The 25686-nt window shown below is 41.7% G+C and overlaps 1 protein-coding gene across 1 annotated transcript in view; it reads left to right on the top strand.

Moving 5' to 3' along the window:
* LOC116590222 overlaps positions 1–23222 on the top strand; it is a 29377-nt gene extending 6155 nt beyond the window's left edge. The window contains exons 3-5 of the mRNA XM_032341822.1: positions 13498–13605; positions 13887–14043; positions 23074–23222. Of these exons, the coding sequence (XP_032197713.1) occupies positions 13498–13605; positions 13887–13999 (221 nt within the window). The 3' untranslated portion in view covers positions 14000–14043; positions 23074–23222. The remainder of the gene's footprint in view (positions 1–13497; positions 13606–13886; positions 14044–23073) is intronic.
* The last annotated feature ends 2464 nt before the right edge of the window (positions 23223–25686 follow it).

Here is a 25686-nt window from a genome sequence, read left to right as displayed (position 1 = left end):
TTACAGATTTAATAAATCCCACGAGACATTTTTATTATTGTTGTTCTTAAGTGTGAGTGCTTATATTTCTCTTTCTCTACACATTTTTATTTACTGGTGGTCTTTATTCCTACCTAGCATTGTGTGTTCCTGAATGGGCTAATTTTCCATCAACCTGAAGAATTTCATTTAGTATTTCTTACAGCATAGTTCTTACAGCAGTGGATCCCTTCAGTTTTTGTTTTTCCTGAAAACTTCCTTATTTAATCTTAATTTTTTGAATGGTGTTTTCTTTTTTTAAATTTTTTATTTTTTATTAACATATCACAGGCACTCACCATAGCACATACCTTCTCCAGTGTTTTTTGTTTTTGTTTTTTTAAGGATTTATTTATTTATTTGAGAGAGAGTAGAAGGTAGGGGCAGGGGGAGAGAAGAAAGTCTTAAGCAGACTTCGTGCTGAGCACAGAGCCCAACATGGGGCTCAATCTCACGAGATCAGGACCTGAGTCAAAACCAAGATTTGGACACTTAACCAACTGTACTACCCAGGGGCCCTGAATGGTATTTTCACTGGTGTAGAACCCTAGGATAACAGGCTTTTTCATAGTACATTAAAAATGTTAGTCTGTTATTTTCTGACTGCTTTAGTTTGTGTTAAAAGTCAGTCCTCAGGGGGTGCCTGGGCAGAGCAGTTGGTTAAGCATCTGACTCTTGGTGTCAGCTCAGGTTGTGATCTCAGGATCCTGGCACCAAGCCCCACATCAAGCCCTGAGTCCAGCCCCATGTCCAGCCCCCAGTCAGGCTCCACAATCGGAGTGGAGTCTGCTTGAGGTTCTCTTCTCCCTTTGCCCCTTCTCCCATGCTCTCGCTGTCTCTCTAAAATAAATAAAATCTTAAAAAAAAAAAAAAAGTCAGTCCTCAGTCTTGTTGTTGCATCTTTTTTTTTTAAACTAAGATTTTAATTTATTTATTTTGAGAGAGAGAGAGAGTATGTGAGCCGGGGTAGGGGTAGAAGCAAAAGGAGAAAGAATCTCAAGCAGACTCCACGCTAAGCATGGAGCCTGATGCAGCGCTTGAATCCACAATCGTGAGACCATGACCTGAGCTGAAATCAGCTGTTGGTGGCTTACCTGACTGAGCCAGGCAGGTGCCCCTTACTGTTGCATCTGTGAAGGTAATGTGTCTTTTTCTACCCTGTGGTTGCTTGTAAGTTTTTCTCTGTCTTTTAACTGTAAACAACTTGACTATAATGTGCCTTGGTATGGTTTTATTTATCCTTATACTGCTTAAGATTTGCAGAGTTGATCGAATCTCTGGGTTGATGTCTGTCATCAGGTTCGGCAATTTTTTTAGTCATCATTTCTTCAATACTGTTCTTCCTCTTTCTTTTATTCTGACACTCCAGTTATAGATACGTTAGATCTTTTGAGTGTGTGCCAAGTGTCTCAAAAGCCATTTTTTAAAAATTAACTTTTTAACTTTAAACATGGAAACAGAACACACACAAACAGAAAACATGGAAATAGGACTGAAACTGTAAACAGGCTTCAGAGTAAGGAGATGTTACCATTCCCTGCCATTCCCTTTGGTATTCAAAGCAGCATGGAAACAGAATTCGCTGTGTATCTAAGCTATTTATATATATAATGACAAAGCAAGTTTTACATATGTCATTTTTAAAATCACAATGTAGTATTTTCAATTCCTTTCTCCTTCCTCCAATCCAATTAATGAATCCCCTTTAGGAATTGTTGTGATAGATGTACTTTAGTCCATGGGCAATGTCTTGACCATCACATTATCCTAGTATTTAAGCAAACACTTCTACCCAAATGTTCTGTTGAAAGCCTGGTTTCTGAAATGACTTTCCTCATGGGAATATTTGTATGACCGAACAACCATTTTCATTAGAAATCCATTGTCTGTCTCTCCCCTTCTCTTTATATATGATTTTTTAAAATTATTTTAAGTGGTATTTGAAAGTTATTTGAATTCTTTTAGCCTATTGATACAGGGTACCTCTGAAAGGGGAAAGGCAAGATTGAAAAGAAACCATTCTAGATCTGTTGGCAGATGTGAACAGATTCACCCCTTATATAAATACAAAAAGAGAAGAAGATACCACTGCAGCCTATAGAAGCTGAAAAGGACAAGGGAATAAATTTTCCCCTAGAACCTTGGGAAGGATTTCTGTTGACACCTTGATTATAGTTTGGTAGACTTGTATAGGACTTCTAACCTACATAACTGTAAGATAATAAGTTTATATTGTTTTAAGCCACTGAGTTTGTGGTAATTTGTTACAGCAGTGACAGGAAACTAGTACCCCAGCCTTCCTCCATTTATCCCTGCAACCACACATATTTTTAGATTACAAGGACATGTAGTTGCATATAATGTCCCACTGGAAATGTTGACTCAAAACATCCTGCGTGATGTTGCCTGGTTGTTTGATTTACCTTTTTGATAAACAATAGCAGGTCTATATTTTCTTTTCTTCTTGTTTCTTTCTTTCTTTCTTTCTTTTCTTTCTTTCTTTTTTTTTTTTTTTTTATGATAGAAGAGGGCACTTGGCCAGCTCAGTAAAGCATGTGACTCTTGATCTCTGGGTTGTGAGTTCAAGCCCCACACTAGGCATACAGCTTACTTAATTAAAAAGTAAAAAATACAAAAGAAATTACCATGAACATTTCCTGATGAAGCTAAGACAAGGTTTTTTTTGTGTGTGTGTGTGTTTTTAAAGATTTTATTTATTTATTTGACAGAGAGACACAGTGAGAGAGGGAATACAATCAGGGGGAGTGGGAGAGGGAGAAGCAGGCTTCCCACTAAATAGGGAGCCTGACGTGGGGCTCAATCCCAAGACCCCGGGATCATGACCTGGGCTGAAGGCAGACGCTTAACGACTGAGCCACCCTGGTGCCCCAGGTAAGAACAAGTTTTTATTGATTTTTAAAGAAATAGGATTTTTATTCCCTTGTGTTACTCTGAGAGATGATTGGTAAATGTTGAGTGGTTTGTTGGTCCTTTTCTTAATGGAGGATTAAAATGAAAAGTTAGGCATAGTCGACTGGAATCCTATCTACCTTTACGATATATGGAGAGAATATGCAAGCAGGGCCTGAAGGTCTGTGCGATACTGAAGAGAAGGTATAGGGGAATAGGGCTGTGAGAGCTGAGAGCTGAGGCAGTGGCTAGAGAAGGAACTACTGGAGTTTTATATTTCCGGTGTGGAGCAATGCCTGCTGATGACCAAAGCCCAGGTAGTTTCTGGATCTGCGTGTGAGAGGCTGAAGTGGGATAGAGACACTTATCGCTGGGAAACTGGTCCTCAAGAATAAATAAATTTCCCTGATTTGTAGCATTTGTTGATTTTTGTTGTATAAATCCTGAGCAGGGCTGATGTCGTTACCAACATGTTACTGAATGAGGAACTAGAAAGAGATAGGAGCAATCAGCTTACAGAAGCTGGAATGAACTGGCTTCAATAACTCATCACCGAATATAGGTGAAGGTCCCTGCAATTAAATAGGCATACAATCACAAAGCTGTATTGTTGGATGGCCATCTACTGTGGCTGTTGAAATCTCGGATTATGGCATGAATTTGGTATGGAAGAGGAATGAGAACGAGGTTCCTAAATCTTCACTGAGTGAATAAGAGTTAAGATTGGTCAGTTGGTAAGAATTCGTAAGAAGACTAGGTTGTACAGAAGCCTGGGGTCAGTCAGAGTGGCAGGGAGGGATATTGTCAAGGACGTAGTAGAAACGTTATTCAAATACCTTCAATTAACTCTAGTAGCTGGTCTGTGTAATCTGTATGTCAAGCTCTGCATGATCTAATTTATGTGTTATAAACGAGTAATTCAGGAATCAAAAGTAGTTCATAGTAATTCCAATCTAGCAACAAAGAATCCATTATTCTTGATTCTTGATTCAAAATAACACCTTCCATTTTTTCCTCACTGTATCTCTCACATTATAAAACCTCTTTCCCTCCCGTTAAAAGAAAATTTTCCATAATTTACTGATCTAGTAGGCTTTTATTCACTAATTCATGAATTGGGGAACATCCACTCTAGCAGAAAAGTTCACCAAGGAGCTATACAAAAAAGACCAACTTTTGGTCTTTTGTAGGAAAAAAAAAAAGACTTATAGGCACAAGGAAGCAGGCACAGAGAAATCATACTAGGTAAAAGCAGATTGGTTATTGCAAGGTTACTTTCCTTATATGTAGCAAAGGGATGGTTCAGAGCCAGATCAGGTAACACGTGTTGACCAGGAAACTGTGGATTAGTTGCCTAGGCCTCCCTTTTCTGGGAGAACCTAGCACAGACATTTAGTTAAGCAGTGCCTGGGTGGCTCAGTTGGGGAAGCATCTGACTCCTGATCTCAGTATCAACATGTGGGGCTCAGTGGAGGGCTCCATGAAGGGCTTAAACTCAGGACCTTGAGACCAAGACCTGAGTTGAGATCAAGAGTCAGACACCTAACTGACCAAACCACCCAGGTGCCCTATCACAAACTCTTTTGTTGACAAGATCTAAATAATAAAATACCTAAGTAATAAAAGATTGTTACTTTTGAGAAGAAACTTTTACTATATTATCTAAGAGTTGACAAAGGAGTAAAGAACAGATTCAAAATGAAGGGAAAATCTGGGCAGGCATTCCAGGGGAAAGCCATTTTTAAGTTCCTTTGCACTGAGGGCATTTGCTTAGCCTAAACAAAGAGATCTTTGACTGCCCTATGGGACAAAGGTGACAGAAAAGAGGGCCCAGACCCTTTAAAAGATGAAGTTTTTGTCAAAAGATCCTCCCCAAACTCAGCTTGGTTGACCCATAAGTAGAACAGTGCTTACCTAGGGCTGCAGTGGCAGCCCAGGTTTTAATGAAGTACCAGGCAGTCCAGTGGGTCTGTCAAGGGTGGGAGACAGTGGAAGCAAAAGGGGAGTGAGAGGACACCTGGGAGGCCCAGTGGGTTAAAGCCTCTGCCTTCGGCTCAGGTCATGATCCCAGGGTCCAGAGATCGAGCCCCACATCGGGCTCTCTGCTTGGCAGAGAGCCTGCTTTCTCCTCTCTCTCTGCCTGCCTCTCTGCCTACTTGTGATCTCTGTCTGTCAAATAAATAAATAAAATCTTAAAAAAAAATAAAAGGGAGTGAGAGAAAAGTAGACTTTTTGACAGGTTTGCCTTGAGTAGGGTGGGTTTGGGAAGCTTTCTTTTCTGGCTAGGTAGCCAGAGAGAGTGGGCTTTTTCTTGGGAGACTTTTGGTATGTGCCCATTGATATTTTTGGATTGGGGACCTTCCCTGTGCTCAGGCCTGGATATGCTGCAGGCAAACAAAATTCCAGGGAACTCAATGTCCAAGGTCACTAGCCAGTTTGTCTTTTCTTCAGCTTTTGGTCTTCTGTCAATTGCTTTATGGATTTTTTCCAGGTTTATTTGTTTGTTTTGTGATTAGCAGGAGGAATAGGGTGGCATGTGCTTATTTCATCTTGTCAGGACTAGAAACAATTCAATAAATCTTATATTGACTCCATATTATATATTGCAATTTTGTCATTGTCCCAGTAATGTTTTTTATAGCATTATTTTATTTCTCATATAAGATCCGGTCCAGCATGATGAATTGCATTTAGTTCCATGTCTAATTTCCTTTTTTTTTTTTTTTTAAGAATTTATTTTATTTATTTGACAGAGAGAGATCACAAGCAGATGGAGAGGCAGGCAGAGAGAGAGAGAGAGAGAGAGAAGCAGGCTCCCCGCTGAGCAGAGAGCCCAATGCGTGACTCGATCCCAGGACCCTGAGATCATGACCTGAGCCGAAGGCAGCAGCTTAACCCACTGAGCCACCCAGGTGCCCTCTCCATGTCTAATTTCCATCTGTAATAATTTCTCAGCCTTTCATTTGTCTTTAAAGATACTAAACCTCTGGAGTTCCTGGATGGCTCAGTTGGTTAAGCATCTGACTTCTGCTCAGGTCAAGATCTCAGGGTTCTGAGATCAAACCCCATGTCAGGCTCCCTGCTCTGCTTCTCCCTCTCCTTCTGCTCCTCTCCCCGCTTGTGCTCTCTCTTTCTCTCTCTCTTAAATAAACCAAATCTTTAAAAATATATAAAGATACTAAGCCTTCTGAAAAATAAAGGCCAGTCTTTTTTTAGAATGTCTCTCATTGGATTTGTCTGATATTGTTTCCTCATGATTAGATCCAGGTTATGCATTTTTTTTTTTTTTAGATTTTATTTATTTATTTGACAGAGAGAGACAGTGAGAGAGGAAATAGAAGCAGGGGAAATGGGAGAGGGAGAAGCAGGCTTCCTGCAGAGCAGAGAGCCTGATGTGGGGCTCCATCCCAGGACCCTGGGATGGTGACCTGACCGGGAGGCAGATGCTTAACTAACTGAGCCACCCAGGTACCCTAGGTTATGAGTTTTTTGAGTGGAATACAACACAATACAATACAAACATGATGGTGTTTTGTCCTTCTCAGGTTATATCCAGAGGCACCTGATATCTGTTTGCCTGACTGATTGATTGTAGACTCCACACACAACATGGGGCTTGAACTTAAACCTCTTCCAACTGAGCAACTGAACCAGCCAGGCGCCTCTGTTTGCCCCTTATTTTGGTCACTTGCTTAAGGTATTGTATTCCTCTGGTGTAGAGGCATCATTTTTCCTTTCACAGTTAATGAGTATATTGTTGGGGTGCCTGGCTGGCTTAGTCAGAAGAGCATGTGACTCTTGGGGTCATGAGTTTGAGCTCCATGTTGGGGATAAAGATTACTGTAAATAAAGAAATAAATAAAAGCATTTTAAAAAGTATACTATGAAGAGAAATTTTGATGCTGAGTAAGTATTTTGTTTCTTATCAAACTTGGCCCATACCCCATGCATCCATAGATGATTCCTGAATCAAATTTTATTATGGTGGTTGTAAAATGAGGATTTCCTAATTCCATCGTTAACTCTAATACTAGCTATCTACCACAAGAAGGAAAGAATTTCCCCTTTTTGAAATCAACTTTAGAAATTATCTCTTGATTGGGCGCCTGGGTGGCTCAGTGGGTTAAGCCGCTGCCTTCGGCTCAGGTCATGATCTCAGGGTCCTGGGATCGAGTCCCACATCGGGCTCTCTGCTCAGCGGGGAGCCTGCTTCCCTCTCTCTCTCTCTGCCTGCCTCTCTGACTACTTGTGATTTCTCTCTGTCAAATAAATAAATAAAATCTTTAAAAAAAAAAAAAAAAAAGAAATTATCTCTTGACTTCCAGCCATGGCAGAAGATCTAGGTGACCCACCCTAGTCCTCCATATCCTTTTCCCCATCTTTCCAATAAGGTTATATTATTCTTAGTTCCTCCATTAGTTATTGTTGTGACTTAATATACTGACAGTTTTTCTTCTTCTCTCAACTATTTCTGATATCTCTTGATCGTTGGATTAGTGAAATGAGGGTCTTGTTGTTCTTGACTTGTCCTTTAGTTCCCTTTCCGTATCCTACTTCCTGACTTTTGTCATGCACACTTCTTTCACGTTACTGAGGCTGTTTTTACATGATGTCTTATAACCTATGTTAACTTACTGTGAGCTTATCCAGTTTCCCATCAACTTTCCACTTCATGGCTTCCTCATTCATTGATGATCCTTACCTGAATTAATTATTTCATGAGAAGAGGGAAAACAATGATACTTAAAATTATAGTATTTGTTGGGGTGCTTGGGTGGCTCAGTCAGTTAAGCGTCCACCTTCAGCTCAGGTCATGATCTCGGGGTCCTGGGATTGAGCTCCCTGCTCAAGAGGGTGTATGCTTCTCTCTCACTCATTCTCTCTCTCTCAAATAAATAAATCAAATCTTTTTTTAAAAAATGTTTAAAATTATGGTATTTGTTCTGCACTTACTAGCTGCCAGACTCTACTCTTCTGACCATTCTAATTGTTATAAAGCACAGCTTCAGAGTTCTCACTCATGCTTCTAATGGCTCCCCATTGCCTCACAAATTAAGTTCCAATGCCTCAGTGGTATATCCAGGCCTTTCTGATTATGTTTTCCACCCTTATTTATCTCTCTTATTCCTCTAGATAATCTATGATTCTGGAAAGAGTTCTTGTGTTCTTCAAAAGTTCCCCCTCACCCTTACTTCTCCATCTTTGTTCTTGCCTTTCCTTCTATCTAGATTTTTCTCAGTCCTGTGGAAATCTTTTCCAGGGTGCTTACAGTGGCCTCAGGGTGGCCTACAGGGTCTTACATACTAGGGTTCCATTTCCTGGGACCTCTATCTCCAATTGCTTTTTCTCTGTCTCTCATTCTAGTCATACAGTTTCTCAAAGACACCATTCATACTTCCACATCAGGCCTTTGCATTTGCTGTTCCCCCTTCCTATGGCACTCCAGATAGCTGCATGGCTCACTGTCATCAGTTCTTTCAAGGATTTGCTCAAATCTCACATTCTTGCTGAGACCTTTCCTGACCACTCTCTTTGAAATTGTAGCAGCTCCCTCACGCTCCCTGTATTCATTCTCCCCCTTCCCTGTTTTATTTTTCTCCATAGTACTTACCTCTGTCAAATGTATAGTATGTGATGTATTGATTTCATTTACTTTCTGTCCCATCCTTACCCTCTGCTAAATAGAGATTCTATAAAGACAGAGATTTTATCTATTTTGTTCACTGCTGAATCCTTACAGCTAGAATGATGTTTGAAATTTAGCTGACATTCAATAAATATGTTCTAGTATTGAAATAAATTTGTGGAATGAATGAATGATCAAACCTGCACTGTGGTGAATTTGTTTGTTGCTGAATGAATGAATCCTCATTTTAAAAGCTATCTTAAATACACACATTTCCCCTTTAGGAAATTTTGGGGGGCACAAAATTTCATATCTTTCTTGCCAATCTGTATTCATTTTATTTCCTTTTCTTGCTCTATTGCATTGGCTAAATCTTTCAGCCCTGTGTTGATAAGAGTGATGAACACAGATGTGCCTGGGTGGCTCAGCCAGTGAAGTACCTGCCTTCAGCTCAGGTCATGATCCTGGGGTCTGGGGATCGAGTCCCTGCTCAGTGGAGAGTCTGCTGCTTCTTCTCCCTCTGCCTCACGAATGAGGTTAGCACCCTGATAAAAGAGGCTCTAGAGGGATCTATTGCCCCTTCCACCATGTGAGGACCCAGGCAGGATTTCCCCGTCTCCACAACTGTAAGAAATAAATTTATGTTGTTACCCAATGTGTGGTATTTTGTAATAGCAACTCAAATAAACTAAGACAATAATAATCCCTTAAAATTTTTTAAGCTGTTGCATTTATGACCAGCTGACTTCTGTTTCAAGTCTGGGATACTTGGGGCATCAAAGAAAATCCAGGCAACTAACCACCATATTGTTGCATAGGTCCCTGGCTGGTCTGCTTTCTTCTCTCAACTTTCAGAGTCATCTTGCACTTGTTTTATATATAGTGTCCAGTGTTTTTAGTTGTACTGAAGTAGCAGGAAAAATAGGGAAGTAAACTCTATGTTGCCAAAGTACAAGTCCCCATCTTCAATTTTTGCTGAAAGTGTGTGGCTTATGTCTTGCTAAGGTATTGTGGCCAAATCATTTTTTTTGACAAGATAAAATATTCCTATTACTGTAAGATCATTTTTTTCCCATTTGATATACCTTAATTACATTCAGTGGCCTGAGATGCTTGGTGAATACAAATCTCTGAATACATGTAAATATTTTAAGTTTTGACTTAGAGCAGACTACTCCTATTATAGCCACAGATTTACCCCTATTTCATTTGTGAGCAGATATTTGTACATAAAAGTTTACTTGTCAAGTAAAACATGGTAGTTTAATTCTTCAAAGGCAGTTTACAGACAGATCTGTTTTGGGGTAATTATAGATGTTTCAAACCTGTATTTGATTTCATGGACAAATGAATAGGCAGAAGAGAAACACTGCCAGCAGGGAGTATAAATCTACATTCAAATAACTTAATGATTAAATTATGCCTTCAACTCTTACTGACAAGAATATCAAATCTATTTCTCATAGTTAAATTGCTTGGCTCAGTAATCTGAAATAAATGGTCTGAGATTGTGAGTTTACATTTTAAAATCCTTTCAATTTAGTCAGAGGGAGTGGTCACATCTCTCTCTCTCTCTCTCTCTGACACACACACACACACACACACACACACACACACATACACTTTTTCTATGGAAAAAGTATGGCTATTCTGCCTAAGAAAAATTCCATGTTCTAATTTTGTTAATAAATTTCCCTGTGTTGTTCACAAAGCTTTAGAGCATAAACAATGAATTCCCCTGCACCAAGGATTAGTACCTGTTGCACAGCACAGGTGTGAGACCTCTTGATGTCACCAATGTCAATCATTGACTGTAGCATTGTGCAATGGTGAGGTGAGGATGTAAAGCTAGGGAAGAAATGTAGGCTTTTAAAATGTGAAGCAAAATTGTTCTGGGATTCTACTGGGAATCACACATTAAGTTTTGAAATGTCAAGAGGCCCAGATATGAATTTAAGTTAAAGTTTTATAAAGTAATATTAAGTTCTTCTCTTAATGCATTTTCATATAGTTTTCTTTAGTATACCTTAACACCCCCTAAGCCTGTAGAGCTCCACAATTACTTAAAAATCACTCCCTAAGTCAATATCCTTTCTCTGTAATTTTTAGTATCTTCCAATCTCCTAAGCATAGCTGCAAGTTGAAATGATTTTGGAGAACTGTGAACAAAAATCTAATAAAAAAAAAATGGCTTCATTTTGTATTAGGTAACTGACAGAGAATGACCAGGAACATGGATGTAGGAGTAGGTCAGACAGATTGAATTGTTAAGTATTTTGAACGCACTGTAAATGAGATTTTGAAATCAATATGCCATTTTTCTTGCATCTAATAAGAACTTTTAAGGAGAAAGGCAAGATGGAAAGATGTAATACTGCTTTGGTTTAGCTGCTAAAGCAAATGGAAGCTCTGGGGCACCTGGGGACTCAGTGAGTTAAGCCTCTGCCTTCAGCTCAGGTCATGATCTCAGTGTCCCGGGATCGAGTCCCACGTCAGGCTCCCTGTTCGGCAGGGAGACTGCTGCCCCCTCCCCCTCTGCCTACCTCTCTGTGTCTACTTGTGATCTCTCTCTCTCTCTCTGTCAAATAAATAAATAAAATCTTTTTTTAAAAAAGAAAGCAAATGGAAGTTCTGTATGTAAAAGTTTCCCAGGATCTCTTGAAAAAGGCAAACTACACTCCTATATAACCTTGTCTTTAGAAACCGTGTTTATAATTGCATACGAAATAATTGTACGTTATATACTATTGCAATAGACATGGTGCTGATTTGCATCTTCAAACACCTTCCTCACTTTTTATTGTTTTAGGGTTTCAGTGGGTTTTTCTATAACAGCGCTTTGTGTTTTTAACGTTTATTCTTTTAGGGGCACCTGGGTGGTTCAGAGGGTTAAGGCTCCAACTCTCGATTTCCACTTGGGTCATGATCTCAGGGTCCTGGGACTGAGCCCTGCTGCGGATTGTGCTCAGTGCAGAGTCTGCTTGAGATTCTTTCTCTCCCCCTCTTCCTCTGCACCCCCCCACTGCTCTCACACACACGTGCACACATGTACTCTCAAATAAATAAAATATTCAAAAACAGTTTATTTTTTTAGTAATCTCTATACCCAACATGTGGTTCAAACTCATAACCCCACGTTCATGAGTCTGCTCTTCCAACTGAGCCAGCCAGGTGTCCCCCATAATGGGTCTTGGCTGGGCACAAACCTACCAAGGTTTCTCCATCCTTTATTACACTGCATTTAAATACAGGAATCCAAAGCAGCCCTGAGTCAATCTCATGGAGCTGGTATCCTAAGTGTAGCAGGTGCATTTGGTTCCTTACCTAACAGCCATTTCCCTCTTTTTTTTTTTTTTTCTGTTAGAACCCCATGTGTGTTTGGGTTCCACTTTTTCTTTGCTGTCCTTTGCTTGGAGAAGAGAGAAATCCTGGTAGGTTGAAACTAGGTAAGACCCTTTCCCTTAGCCAGTGATTGGTCTAGAGGTATGATTATCAACCAGTTTGGCCAAGGAGACATGAGAAATATGCTGGAGGAACTTCTGGAAAGGTTTTCCTTGCTTTCAGAAAAGACCCAGGAATGAGGTAATCCTCTTTTCTTCTGCACATTGTGGCTGAATGTGACCCTTGAACGACTCTGTCTAGACTCTAGAAGGAGGTGGGTCACACCAAGGACTGCAGAAGCTGGAAAGGACAGACTTAATGACAATATTGAGCTTCTGAATTTGGAATGCAGTTTGGTGCTGCCCTACACCCGGACTTGTTGATGAGATGTTACATGTCCTTCTGTGTAGGCCCCTTGAGTCAAGATTCTTTATTACTTATAACCGAAAAGGTCTTGTTAAAATCGTATTATGTCAAGGATCCTTGGCTGTGGAATGCCTTCCACTTAGATAACATACTCTTTTAAGCAGTGATGTGTATTAATTCATTTTTGCATTCTGGAGGGAATGTAGAAATGCCATATTATTCTTTTACCCATTGTGGTGAAAGAAAAAAGAATTTGGCAATCATAGCTACCATTTACTGAATATCTACTGCATATGAGGCACTGTGTCAAATGCTTTAGGTCTATTATCTCATTGAATTCTCACAAAATGCCTGGGTATTATTGCCACCATTTTTTGTTTTTGTTTTTGTTTTTACCAGTAAGGAGACTGAAGCTCAGGAATTTTAAGCCACTTGTGCAATATGAAATACTAGTAAGAGGTAGAAGGGAATTGAACAGAAGTCTCTTTTTTTTCCTTTTGATAAAACTTATGCTCCTGATTTGTCTGATTCCCTTTTATCAGGCATTATGTACTAGTGATTAAGGATGATAAAAAAAAATAATGTCAAAATTGCTTTGTAGCTTTGGAAAATTATCAGGACTTTCTACTCAGGAGAAAAAAAGTGACTGCGGAAGGACTATTGAAAGTAGGCTTCTAAGGGTGCAGTTGCTCTCATTTCCAAGTGGCGAGAAGGAGAGGGGATAGAGATGAAGTCAGAGGGTGGTGGTTAAGGAGTCCAGGTTGCCTGCCCGGGCTGCATCCCTAAATGTGTCCACAGTGCATGGGCTATCGGGCTGGAGAACTGGGATTCGGTGGAACCGTGCTGTTCCTGCCGGCGAGCTTTCTAAGGATAGAAAGTGAGAACGGGATGCCTGGCTCACTCAGTCAGGGGAGCATGTGACTCTTGATCTTGTGGCTGTTGGTTTGAGCCCCACGAAACTTACAAAAAATAAAACCCTTAAAAAAAAAAGTGAGAGGGGAGAATCAAGTAGAGGGAGGCATCTAAATTGAATTTTCTCCTCCAAGTAAAGGGAGTTACAGGTTGGTGGGGGCGGGGTATAGTATAGGCCTCAGGGATGATCTAGCCAAGATTTCCATTCAGAATTCTTTCTAAGAGAGAAATAGATGCTCTCAGCCCATGAATTCCATGAAATAACCTGATTAATTCTCTCATAGGTGTCTTTCAGGATGGCAGTGTCAAGCACCCGAGAGCCATTCGAATTTCTGTTCAAGCTCTGAAACAAATGCTGGACCATGATATACGAGAAATAGCTGAACATCCATGTACGTTTCTTCATGTTGCCCGTTTCCATCTCTGTCTCCACAAAATACACTGGGAATGGGGGTAGACTTGCAGATTCTAGCAATAGTACCAAAGGCCAGAGGGATCTGAAGTCTCAGAGAGCAGCTGGAAGTAAATGAAACTGGTCAGAGAGAGAAGTGGTCCACAACCCCAGTGTCTTCCCCAGGTAGAGGTCGGATGTAGCTTGTTCCTAGAAGATGGAGTTCTTCCTGAGCCTGAGAGTTCCAGTGCCCTTCCTGACTCTCTGTCTTGTGGATTTCAGGCTTACTTAGCCAGCCCACACCATCACATAAACCCATTCCTTGCAACAAATCTCTCTTTGGTTCCGATTCTCCGCTTGAATGCTGGTTGACGCACAGTGATGAAGAGAAATGAGAAGCTAGAAAAGAAAAAAATATTTTATGCCTGAAGAAATAAAGGTAAGAATGACAGAAGATTTCTCATCAAAATACACAACTGAGAAGCTAGGTGTACAACATACTTAAAGGAACAACAACAAAGAATTGTCAGTGTAAAAATTACAAATATTACAAGTACAAATACCTTCTGGAAACGAAGGTAAAACAAGTATGTTCCAGATGTACAAAAGTTAAAAGAATGAATCACCAGGGGTGCCTGGGTGGCTCAGTGGGTTAAAGCCTCTGCCTTCGGCTCAGGTCATGATCCCAGCGTCCTGGGATCGAGCCCCACATTGGGCTCTCTGCTCAGCAGGGAGCCTGCTTCCTCCTCTCTCTCTGCCTGCCTCTCTGCTTACTTGTAATCTCTGTCAAATAAATAAATAAAATCTTAAAAAAAAAAAGAATCACCAGCAGATCTGCAGTGTAAAAAAATAGAAATAGTTTTTAAAAATAGACTTTTAATTTTTAGAGTAGTTTTAACTTCACAGGAAAATTGCACAGGAAGTAGAGTTACGTTATACCTCCTCCATGGCCCCAGTTTCTCCTGTAATTGACATTTTGCGTCAGTGTGATACGCTCATTATTATAAACCTATACTGACAGATTTTATATGAATGTCCGTAGTTAGGGTTTACCCTTTGTGTTGTACTGTTCTATGGATTTTGACAAATGCACATTCATCTATCCCCGATTACAGTGTTACACAGAATTGTTTCACTGCCCTAAAAATGCTCTGTGCTCCCCCTCTTCTCCCTGAACCCCTGGCAACCACTGATCCTTATACCACCTCCATAGTTTCACCTTTTCCAGAATGTTGTATGGTTGTAAGCTAATAGTATGTAGATTTTTCAGACTGGTTTCTTTCACTTAGAAATACACATTTAAGGTTCTTCCATATCTTTTTTGTGGCTAAATAGCTCATTTCTTTGTGTGTTTTTTTTAATGGTAATTTAAAGAAGGATTTTATTTTTAAGTACTCTCTACACCCAACACAGGGCTCGAACTCAGAACCCTGAGATCAGGAGTCACATGCTCTATCTACTGAGCCAGTCCGGTGTCCCTCATTTCTTTGAAATGTAAGTTTTTCAGGCAGAAGGAAAATGATACCAGATGGAAATCTGTATCTTTGCTGGAAACACCAGAAATACTAACTACATGGGTAAATAGACATGATTTCTCAATTCAAATCTCTTCTAAAGATAACGGGCCTTTTAAACAAACAAAAAAACACAGTATGGTGTTTATAACATGAAGTTGAAAAATCCCAAAGAACACAGAAGAAAAGGAAAAAACTCCCAAAGAACTCATGGGGCAAAGAGAAAACAAACTGCAACTCATTTCAGGATGAGAGCATTACCTTGATATCAAAACCAGATGAAGATGTTCCAAGAAAAGAAAATCACAGATCAATTGCCAAGAAAAGTGTAGCAAATCAAATCTAATGGTATGGAGGGGCACCTGGCTGGCACAGCTGGCCAAAGCACCCAGCTCGGAGTTTTGGCTCAAGTTAGAATCTCAAGGTTGTGAGATCGCCCCATGTAATTTTAATTTTTCCATTTTAATGCCGTAAACTACTCTTTGCAGTAAATATGTGGAGCTCCTCATGTGACAGAAGAGGCATCTGCGAAGACCGTACTTTACTCAGCAAGTTGCGAAAAGACTGGCTGTCTTCCTAGCGCGCCTCAGTCCTCAGTGCTGGAGGATGCCTGAAATGCCACCCTTAGAACCTTATTTTAAGGTCTCAGTCCTTCTCTGTCTCAGTGTCCTGCATTTCAGGAGATCTGATTTGGGGAAAGGAGCAGAGAAGGCCTGCATCTCCAGTGGAACAGGGCGGAAGAACCACAAAGCACGGGGAAGCTGAGAGAGAGACGCGGGGAGGCGGAAGGAGACGAGCGGGGAAGGGAGGTAGGAGAGAAATGAAGAGACGGGGAAGAGCTGAGGGGAGGTGGGAGGGAGATGAGGAAATGGAGGCTGCAGCTGGGAGAGGCATGAGAAGGAGAAAAATGTCTAACTGCTCCTTCTGCCATTTTGCCTAGGGCTGCTGGAAGGAAGGGGAACATTTTATTTCATCTTATTTTGTTTTAAATTTTTATTTAAGTTCTAGTTAGTTAACATACAGCACAGTATTGTTGCAGGAGTAGAATTCAGTGATTTGTCACTACATACAACACCCAGTGGTCATCATGAGGCCCCTCCTTAGAACTCGTCACCCATTTAGCCCAACACCCCCCCACACCTCCCTCCATTGGTCCTCAGTTTGTTCTCTATCATTGAGTCTGTTGTAGTTGTTTTCATCTTATTTTATTTTTCCTTCCCTTCTCCTATGTCCATCTGTTTTGTTGCTTAGATTCCACAGATGAATGAAATCATAGGCTATTTGTCTTTCTCTGGCCGACTTACCTCACTTAGCATAATACCCTCTAGGTCCATCCATGTTGTTGCAAATGGCAAGATTTTATTCTTTTTTATGGCTGTGTAATATTCCATTATATATGTGTGTGTATGTATATGTATATCTATATATATCTCACATCTTGTTTTTTTAAAGATTTTGTTTATTTATTTGAGAGAGAGAAAGCCAGTGAGCACAAAGGCAGGAGGAGGGCAGGTGCTTAACCCACTGAGCCATCCAGGCACCCCTACACCGTATCTTCTTTTTTATTTTTTTAAAGGGAGGGGAGTATTTTTTTAAAGATTTTATTTATTTATTTGACAGAGAGAGTGATCACAGGCAGGCGGGGGGGGGGGGGAAGCAGGCTCCCCGCTGAGCAGAGAGCCTGATTCGGGACTCGATCCCAGGAGCCTGGGATCATGACCTGAGTCGAAGGCAGCGGCTTAACCCACTGAGCCACCCAGGTGCCCCCCTACACCGTATCTTCTTGATCCATTCATCAGTCAGTGGACATTCGGGCTCTCTCCATAGTTTGCCTATTGTTGATAATGCTGCTGTAAATATCAGGGTGCATGTAGCCCTTCAAATCTGTATTTTTGTATCCTTTGAGTAAATAGTAGTGCAATTGCTGAATTTTATGGTTGTTCTATTTGTAAGTTTTTGAAGAATGTCCATGTTCTTTTCCAGAGTGGCTGCACCAGGTTGCATTCCCATCAGCAGTGCAAGAGGGTTGAGAAGGGGCATATTTTAGAAGTCGGGTTTGACAGTGAGAGGGAGTGAGGGTTTGGTTGAACAGCTCAGAGGAGAGACCCTGTGTATGCCGATGCTTGAAAACATGAGCTGTGGAATGAGACAGATAGGCTCAAGTCCATTTGTCTCATTTTTTAGCTATTTGACCTTGGCAAGCCATTAACCTATGTGAGTCTTGGTCTTCTCATCTGTAAAATTGAGCAGCATACTTGGACCTAGCTTATGGGATTATTGCAAGGACTAGTGAGGTGCCATTCAGTATTTGCTAGTGTGCCTAGGATACTGTAAGTAAATTACAGTTATTGGATAATTTACTCTTTTCTGCAGACCAAGAACAAGTAATCTGAATAGATTCCATAAATTGTCTTTAACGTAGACTCAGCCAAGCCTATTTCTGTTCTTACGCTGAGGCATTCCAACCCTAGAAAATAGGTCTTTGAAGGAAGAAAGTTACCGAAAAGGGGTCTGGCTCTAGTCCAGTTGAGACTTCCTGCAATCTTGCCCCACATGGCCATTGGAATGATCCTTTATTTTATTATTTTTAAAAACGATTTTTAACTTTATTTTAGAGAGAGACATAGAGAGCCTGTGAAAGTGAGGGGAGGGGAAGAGGGAGAGAATCCTCAAGCAGACTCCCTGCTGAGCATATTTCAAGACCCATGAGATCACGACCTGAGCTGAAACCAAGATGCAGAAACTCAACCGACTGAGCCACCCAGGAGCCCCTGGAATGATCCTTTAAAATGTGAATCTACTTTTTACTTTCCTGTTAAAGTCTTTGAATGGCTTGTTGCCTACAGGATAAGGTGAAAGCTCTTTAGCTTGGCATAGAAGGTCCTCATTGACCTGGTCTCTAAAGAGTTTTCTTGCTTCCACATCTTCTCCCCATGCCTCTTCCCATGCTCGCTAGCACACTGTGCATGCTTCTTTCCATGGTTATTATATGTGTATGTGAATGTCCTCCCAAGTAACTGAACACAGGACTTGCTTTGCTAATTTCCATTGTTTATTTTTGATTAGGAAATACCTTCACATACTTTGCAATTAAAAATATATAAAAGGAATACAACAAAAATTCTCTTACCTCTATTTTCCAGATAATCTTTTCTTTCTAGAAGGAAATCAATTAATGTTAGTAGTTTTTTTGTGTGTGTATGTTTCTGGAAATATTTTCTGTGAGTTTGTGTGTATGTATTCTTTCTCCTTTCTTTTGAACAAATGATATATGTATTTTAAAGATTTTATGTATTTATTCAACAGAGAGAGAGAGATCACAAGCAGGCAGAGAGGCAGGCGGGGTGTGGGGGGGGAGCAGGCTCCCTGCTGTGCAGAGAGCCCGATGCAGGGCTGGATCCCAGGACCCTGAGATCACACCTGAGCTGAAGGCAGAGGCTTAACCCACTGAGCCACCCAGGTGCCCCACAAATGATAAAATTTTTTTTAAAAGATTTTATTTATTTATTTGACAGAGAGAAATTACAAGTACACTGAGAGGCAGGCAGAGAGAGAGAGACAAGGAAGCAGGCTCCCCGCTGAGCAGAGAGCCTGATGCGGGACTCGATCCCAGGACCCTGAGATCATGACCCGAGCCGAAGGCAGCGGCTTAACCCACTGAGCCACCCAGGCGCCCCACAAATGATAAAATTTTTATATTTTATTTTTTCCAAGGATGTATTTATTTATTTCAGAGTGAGAGAGAGAGAGCAGGGGGAGGAGCAGAGGGAGAGGGAGAGAGGGGATGCTTGAGCAGACTCCCCGCTGAGTGTGGAGCATGACATGGGGCTCAATCCCAGGACCTGGAGGTCATGACCTGAGCCGAAATCAAGAGTCGGATGCTTAATCCACCTAGTCACCCAGATGCCTCGAAACAAATGACATATTCATAACCGTCCTATACTGTGTTTTTTTTTCCCTTTATATATCTTGGCAATCTTTCATATCATGAGTTTTCTCATTCTTTGCCTTTGTGTGGTGTCATTCACAGCTTTATACCTGAAACATAGTATAATCTGAAACATAGTTAAGTAAATGATAAATACTGAATGAATGAAATATTGAGTGAATGAAAACAAAAGGACATTTTTGTGCTGCTCTTGGAAATCCGCTGCTTAAGTTACTATATATTGTTTCAACATGTGTTATATACATCACATATGATAAATTATACACAGCCTTCTGATTCAACAAGTAGAAATCTTACTTGTCTTACTCTTTACCGTCCATTAGAGGGAGACATGACCCTGTTGTGTAAAGCCAATGCTCAGATCCTCTAACTCAAAAATATGATCCAACTCCATAGCTGGTGGTCCTTTGTAGAATTTGAGCCCTTAAAAAATCTATCTAGGGGCGCCTGGGTGGCTCAGTGGGTTAAGCCGCTGCCTTCGGCTCGGGTCATGATCTCAGGGTCCTGGGATCGAGTCCCGCATCGGGCTCTCTGCTCAGCGGGGAGCCTGTTTCCTCCTCCCTCTCTCTCTGCCTGCCTCTCTGCCTACTTGTGATCTTTCTCTGTCAAATAAATAAAAATAAAAATCTTTAAAAAAAAAATCTATCTAGGACTGGAGGTGCTAGGGATGATAGAGGATGCTAACTGCAGGAGGAGAAAATGTCTGGGCCAGTAGTAAGGACCTAGTAGTAAGTACCTAGACCAGTAGTAAGGACACAGGTGAACTTGGCCCAGTTACTAACAAGACTAATTACTTTTGCTAGGTGGTGTGCTAGCAAACCATTCTTAACAAAAAAAAAAAAAAAAAGAAGTCCTTCTGCGTATAGTACTTATGGATTCCCTAAAGAAAAAAACAATGCAGTATTCAGAGTGAGCCATGAATCAAAACCCAGAGAAGAGCTGACCTGCGTCTATCACAGTGATATCAGTCTATCACTGACCTGCGTGCGTTCTGAAGGAAACAGCACCCTTAGGCTCCTCTCTGGCCAAGCGAAATCCACAGTGTAGCCGTGATTGTTTTAACAATTGAATCGCAAATTCCTCAAGTATTTAACTCTCCAGAGTAGTTAGCCCTCCTGAGCCAGTGGGAACAGATTTTGGCACAGCGCTGAGCTTGCTGGGTCTCAGTATCACCCGTTACACAGATTCCATTATCTAGTGGACATCTAAGAAGTTTGAACATTTTAAAGCAATGTTTTCCCAATTTTCCCTCATCATAAAATCACCTGGTTGGGGAAAATGTGCATTTCCAGGACCTGTCCCAGAGCTCCTGGTTCAGAGCCTGCTAGGTCGGGGAGGAGGGGCCTGGAAATCCATATTTTAAACAAGTGACTCAGGTGACTCATGATCCAGGGATGTGGAAAAATTCTGCTTTAAATCAGGCTTACATTAGGTTATATGTCCACGGGTCTAACTCACTTCACCATTGGACCTGCCTGAAGAGATGTATGCCGAGCTCTGCAACCAGCTCCTGCCAGGGCGTTTAATTCTTACTGTGTCCACCACCCTGGGAGCCCAAACCTCTCTAAGCACCACACCCGCTCTTCGCCGCCTCCTCTGCCAAGTCTTCCCCACACCTGTGAAGCCCTTTGTTCCAAGGACAGGTGGATTTTTTTAAAGGCCATCCTGTATGGAGAACCTACCAGCTGTCAGACAGGTTACAGCTCATCATCATCACATCTCGTGCAGGACATTCTTGTGTTCTTGTTTTTACCGAAGATCAAAGAGGCCAGAAAAGCATTCAAGGGGGTACATCTGCTAAGCGGTGGGGCTCCATCGGCCCGTGTGTTCTCCGTCTCCTCTGTAGACCTCCTGTGCCCCGAGCAGCTTCCAGCAGCCAGGAAGAATGAAGGACGCCAAGAGAAGGACACAGCACTGAACCTGGGCACCTGCAGAATTCAGAGACCGCCCCCCCCACCCCCATCCTGGGAGATCAGCACCTCCCATATCTGAAACTCAGTGAGCTCAGGAAACAAGCTCTGGGGATTAATTTCTCTCCAAGAGGAACCAAATTTCTCTCTAAGAGGATTCTGTGAGGAATCCTTTGAATGTCCACAGAACTCCCCATCTCCACCATTCACTTGTCTCTGATCCTTTGTAACATGCACTGCAGATCATTTCTTGGGCATCGGTCTCCTCCCCTCTGCTAGACTGTAAAGCCTCCAGGAGGTCAGCAGTGTAAAGAGAATGGGTGTTGCTGTGACACAGATCCGGTAGGAACCCTCTGCTCTTATTTGTTGTGTGATAGCGGGCAAATTACTTAAATTTCTGAGCCTCAGTCTCCTCATTGGCTATGCGGGAACATAAATAGGGCCTCCCTTGTAAGACAGTTTTGAGGATTACATGAAATAGTACAGATAAAGTGTTTACAAGCTATTGCTGAATGAATGTTATCTCCTCCTCATCTGAGAGCAAATACCTTCAGGTTCTCCTGGGTCTGCGCATAAGCACTTCCAGCAAGACTTCAGCCTTAAGAAGGCATTCTCACAAAGAGATAAATGCAGGAGGGCAAGAAGCAGTCCCAAAGAAGAGGGTTTTATGAAAGAATAAACTTAACGCTGAGTGTCAGGATAATTTTAAAGTAAAAATAATCAAAGAAGTGGTAATGAGGGGCACCTGGGTGACTCAGTCAGTTAAGTGTCTGACCTTGATTTTGGATCAGGTCGTGATCTCAGGGTCATGAGATCGAGCTCTGAGTCAGGCTCACACTGAGTGGGGCACCTGCTTAGGAATCTCTCCTTCTCCCTCTGCGTGCCCCCTGACTCACATGCACATTCTCTTTCTAAAAGAAAAGAAGAAAAGAAAAGAAAAGAAAAAGTTGTCAATGATTATCCCCCTTCAATGGTATTTAAGATTGAGATAAAGTGCGAAGGACAGAGAGCAGGAGTGGGGTCAGGTGACAAAGCCCACAGATAGTAGCAGCATGGCGGACCCTCAGGGACCTCCTTCTCCCTCAAACCCCACCCAGGGACAGCAACGCAGGAAATGAATTTCCCTCAGGGAGGCAGGTTTGGATCTACAGAACAAGTCAGAGGACTAGTGTTCCTGTAAGTGTAAATCTACCAAACTCAATGAAGTTTCCTTACATGCAAAAATGGGGATAAAATTACTATCACAGAGCTGGTGTGAAATCAAAGCATGACATGGCCATGTGTGTGCTCTGTTCATTGTAAAAGCCAATGTCACCTTAGGATAGCAGCTCTCTTGGTAAGTTGTGGCTGGTGGATGGAAGAGTACAGAAGGTGGGAGCAGGCTGAGGAAGCTTCTGGCCTGAACGTGGGCAGAACAGATTAGTGAGCAAATGGCCTGAATTGACAGAAAAAAAAAAAAATTGTAGAGATGTTAAAAGAAGTAAAAAAGGGGGAGACTGTAGGGACCCTAGCACACTGGACAACATCGGTCACCCCTCAGAAGCTATATAAACTGCTTGGAGAAGTTTATTTCCTGGCTCTAATTCCCAGGGAAAAGGGAGATTGCATCATGGAGAAGACCGGTCCTCTCTCTGGTTAGACTCATCAGATAGAGCCATGACATATGTGAACACTCTGTACACAAAGGATGGGGTCTACATTTTTATAAAAGCCATTAAAGCGATGTGCACTTGACAAGATGAGACATTTCTAGTAACTTTCCATGATATGAACAAAGAACTTGAAAATGTCAAATACATTTACGAGAAGTAGAAAAAACTTCAATTTTTTTAAATTCTAAACTCTATGGAAGCAGATGTTCTTATTAGAATCTGTGGCCACTTGAGTCATTTCTGTCTATATACTCCCCCCCCCTTTTTTTTGACCTCCTATTTGGGATTATTACACTGTCTGACCTGTTATTAATATTATTTTATTCTGTGCCAGAAGAGGTAGAGAAGCTGCATTTCCAGAATTGCACTGGAGTCATTTGCGAAATTGCATATTACAATTTGCCAGGGTTTCTAACAGTTCTTTAACATTTTCTTTCTCAACAGGGTGTTCACATTCCTGCCAGTGACCTCCAGAGGCGAGTTTCTTTGCTAGCTCACAAGAGAATTGCTTCAATCACAGCTGGGGCTCAGGATAGGAACATAGACTCTTCTGTTGTTTGATTTCAAATGGATACAAATTAAAAACAAATTATGCAAAAGATTTGTGCAGAATTTAAGTACCTTCAAGGAGCAGTTAGATAGGACAAAAACTTATTTGACCTGTATGTTTGCAAATGTCAAAGACCAAGATGGAGACAGATGAGTGTAAGTTATAAGGAGCTGGTTATACATGCTAGCCGCCCATGTGGTTCATTTCATCAGCAGGTCAGAGTAACCTTGTCCTGTGGTCTGGGCACTTAGCTACCAGGTTAGGGCTACCTTGCTGCTTCTGTCCTTGGCAGCCTTACCAACAGTTCCAGTCAAACCCATGTCAGTAAAGAATAAAGTTATATAAATATGCACACAGATCATCATGGCTAGACAAGAACTTGACAAGACTTCCTTCAGCAATAGCCAGGCTCTACAGGACAAATATGACTCAGTTTACACAAGGAAGATCAAACTCACAGTTATAACAGAGGAGAAAGCAAAGGATTCACAGGTAGGTAGAAAACTTTGCTATATGCCCATAGATGACCTTGCAAAAGAAACGTCGTCTCTCTAAGGCTCTGTTTCCCTATCTGAAAAGCAGGGACAACCAAAGGCAAGTCATGAGGATTAAATAAAATAAAACTGAGCCAAACCTGGGCAAGCCTGCCCCCCGTGGTGCCGGGGTTGGAAAGGTACATAAATGTTACGTTCATTTTTATTTCCACAAAAGACATGATCCTGAAAAGCTCTGTCTACCCAAATCCAATTTTCAAATATCAGATTTTATTTTAGAAACCCTGATTCGCGAGCAGCTGAAATAACCTGACATAACGCATTAGGAATCCCACCTTTCCAATTCATCACCTACAAATGAAGGTGTCACTACTGTGCAACAAGTTTTCCCCTTCTCTCTCAGTAGTTCCTTAAGTTTAAGGTTACATCTCCCAAATCCTCTTAAAACAGACCAATTTATAACCACTCATCACGAAGAAACAGCCTGATCCTTTATCCTCCCGAGCAGGTCAGAGCATCCCAGGACTTAAATCCTCCCAGTTCATCCCAGGCTCAGAGAAGAAAGTGCGACAATCTAAAGTCATCACCCTGCAGCACTCCGCGATTTGGACTCCTCCCCTCCACATCAGCTTTTACTTTCTTGCCTTAAACAAGCTTTTGGTTGTTTTGCCTCTTAATGGGATCTTTCCTATAGAACATCTCTCCGCTTTCCCTCTGTTCTTTCCAAGTTGAAGCCTGTGGCAGGTGTTTGTTGAATGACTGGGTTGAACAAGGTGCGTACCGCCGGTATGATGCTCCAGCGGGGGGACTCCAGAGATATCAGACACGAACTGTAGCATCACCACGCAGGCAGCCTGGTCGCCGGGAGAGCACTGTGGGGAAGGCAGTGTGTGCATTCCTCAGGGCTATCGCCGTCTTCACTTAGGCTCTTGGCTTTGGGCCGGGTAAGACTTCACTGGACAGAGAATGGGCAGGATGAAAAGATGAGGAAGGTGCCTCCAGATGGAGAGGGTTTCTCTCCTCCGACAGCAAAACTGTACCTGCCCTGTGCCAACCTCCTTTGTTTTCTTTCCTAGGTGACATATAGCTCATCTCATAAGCTCATCTCATTAGTGTAATTGCAAATGCTAGTAGATTAGTAGTACTCATCATATATAACATGATTGAATTTTAATCCAATGCTTTAACCCCAAAGGATGACTTGCATGGTGAGGACTTTGGTCCCTGTTATAGAATATTTTGGGAAGAGGAAAGCCTTTCAGTGTCTTACTCTGTAGGGGCTTCCTTAGAGACATCAAGAGTGAGGTGGAAAAGAGGAGGGGATCTTCTAACAGAGGCACGGTCTTTAAACCTAGATTTCAGGTTGCTTTTCAGTGTAGACATTGATATTAACTGTCTCAGAGTCCCTTCTTAGTTTTGGAATAAACTCCCTACTCACTGCATTAAACCAGGCAAAGCTTCCATCCCTAAGGTACCATTATCTTTCTCAATCCACAGGGTGAGTCAGAAGGAAATGCACTCACTCCCATTCATTCTCTGCTTTTATTCCCGGCAATGAGGTTTCCTTATGTAACCACTTCTGTGGATGTTTGAGGGTCTTTAAAAAGAGAACATGCTGCTGCCACGAGTGGAACACCTTCTGAAGGAAGCATCAGAGCGAACAGAGAACTCTAGTTCTGGGGCGAGCAGACGTTTATCTCTCAGGTGGCTGGAGGCTTTGAGGCAGGGCTTGTTTGTGGGAGATCTAGTGTCCTGACATTCAAGACATCTTCATTTCTGATTGACTGCAGTCATGCGCATGGAAGAGAACAGAGTTTTGGGCTCTCAGCTGGGTTCTAGTCTTTCTCAGCCGAGGACTGGCCATGTTCTCAACTGTAAAATGGGGATACTTAATAATAGAATTTCCCTCCTAAGCCTACTGTATAGCAAATGAGGGGTGCCTGGGTGGCTCAGTGGGTTAAGCCTCTGCACTTAGCTAAGGTCATGATCTCAGGGTCCTGGGATTGAGCCCCA

Source organism: Mustela erminea, chromosome 5 (assembly GCF_009829155.1).
Source record: "Mustela erminea isolate mMusErm1 chromosome 5, mMusErm1.Pri, whole genome shotgun sequence".
NCBI classification, from domain to species: domain Eukaryota; kingdom Metazoa; phylum Chordata; class Mammalia; order Carnivora; family Mustelidae; genus Mustela; species Mustela erminea.
The sequence above is the reverse complement of the archived record's forward strand: the minus strand, read 5'-3'. Positions and strand labels throughout refer to the sequence as shown.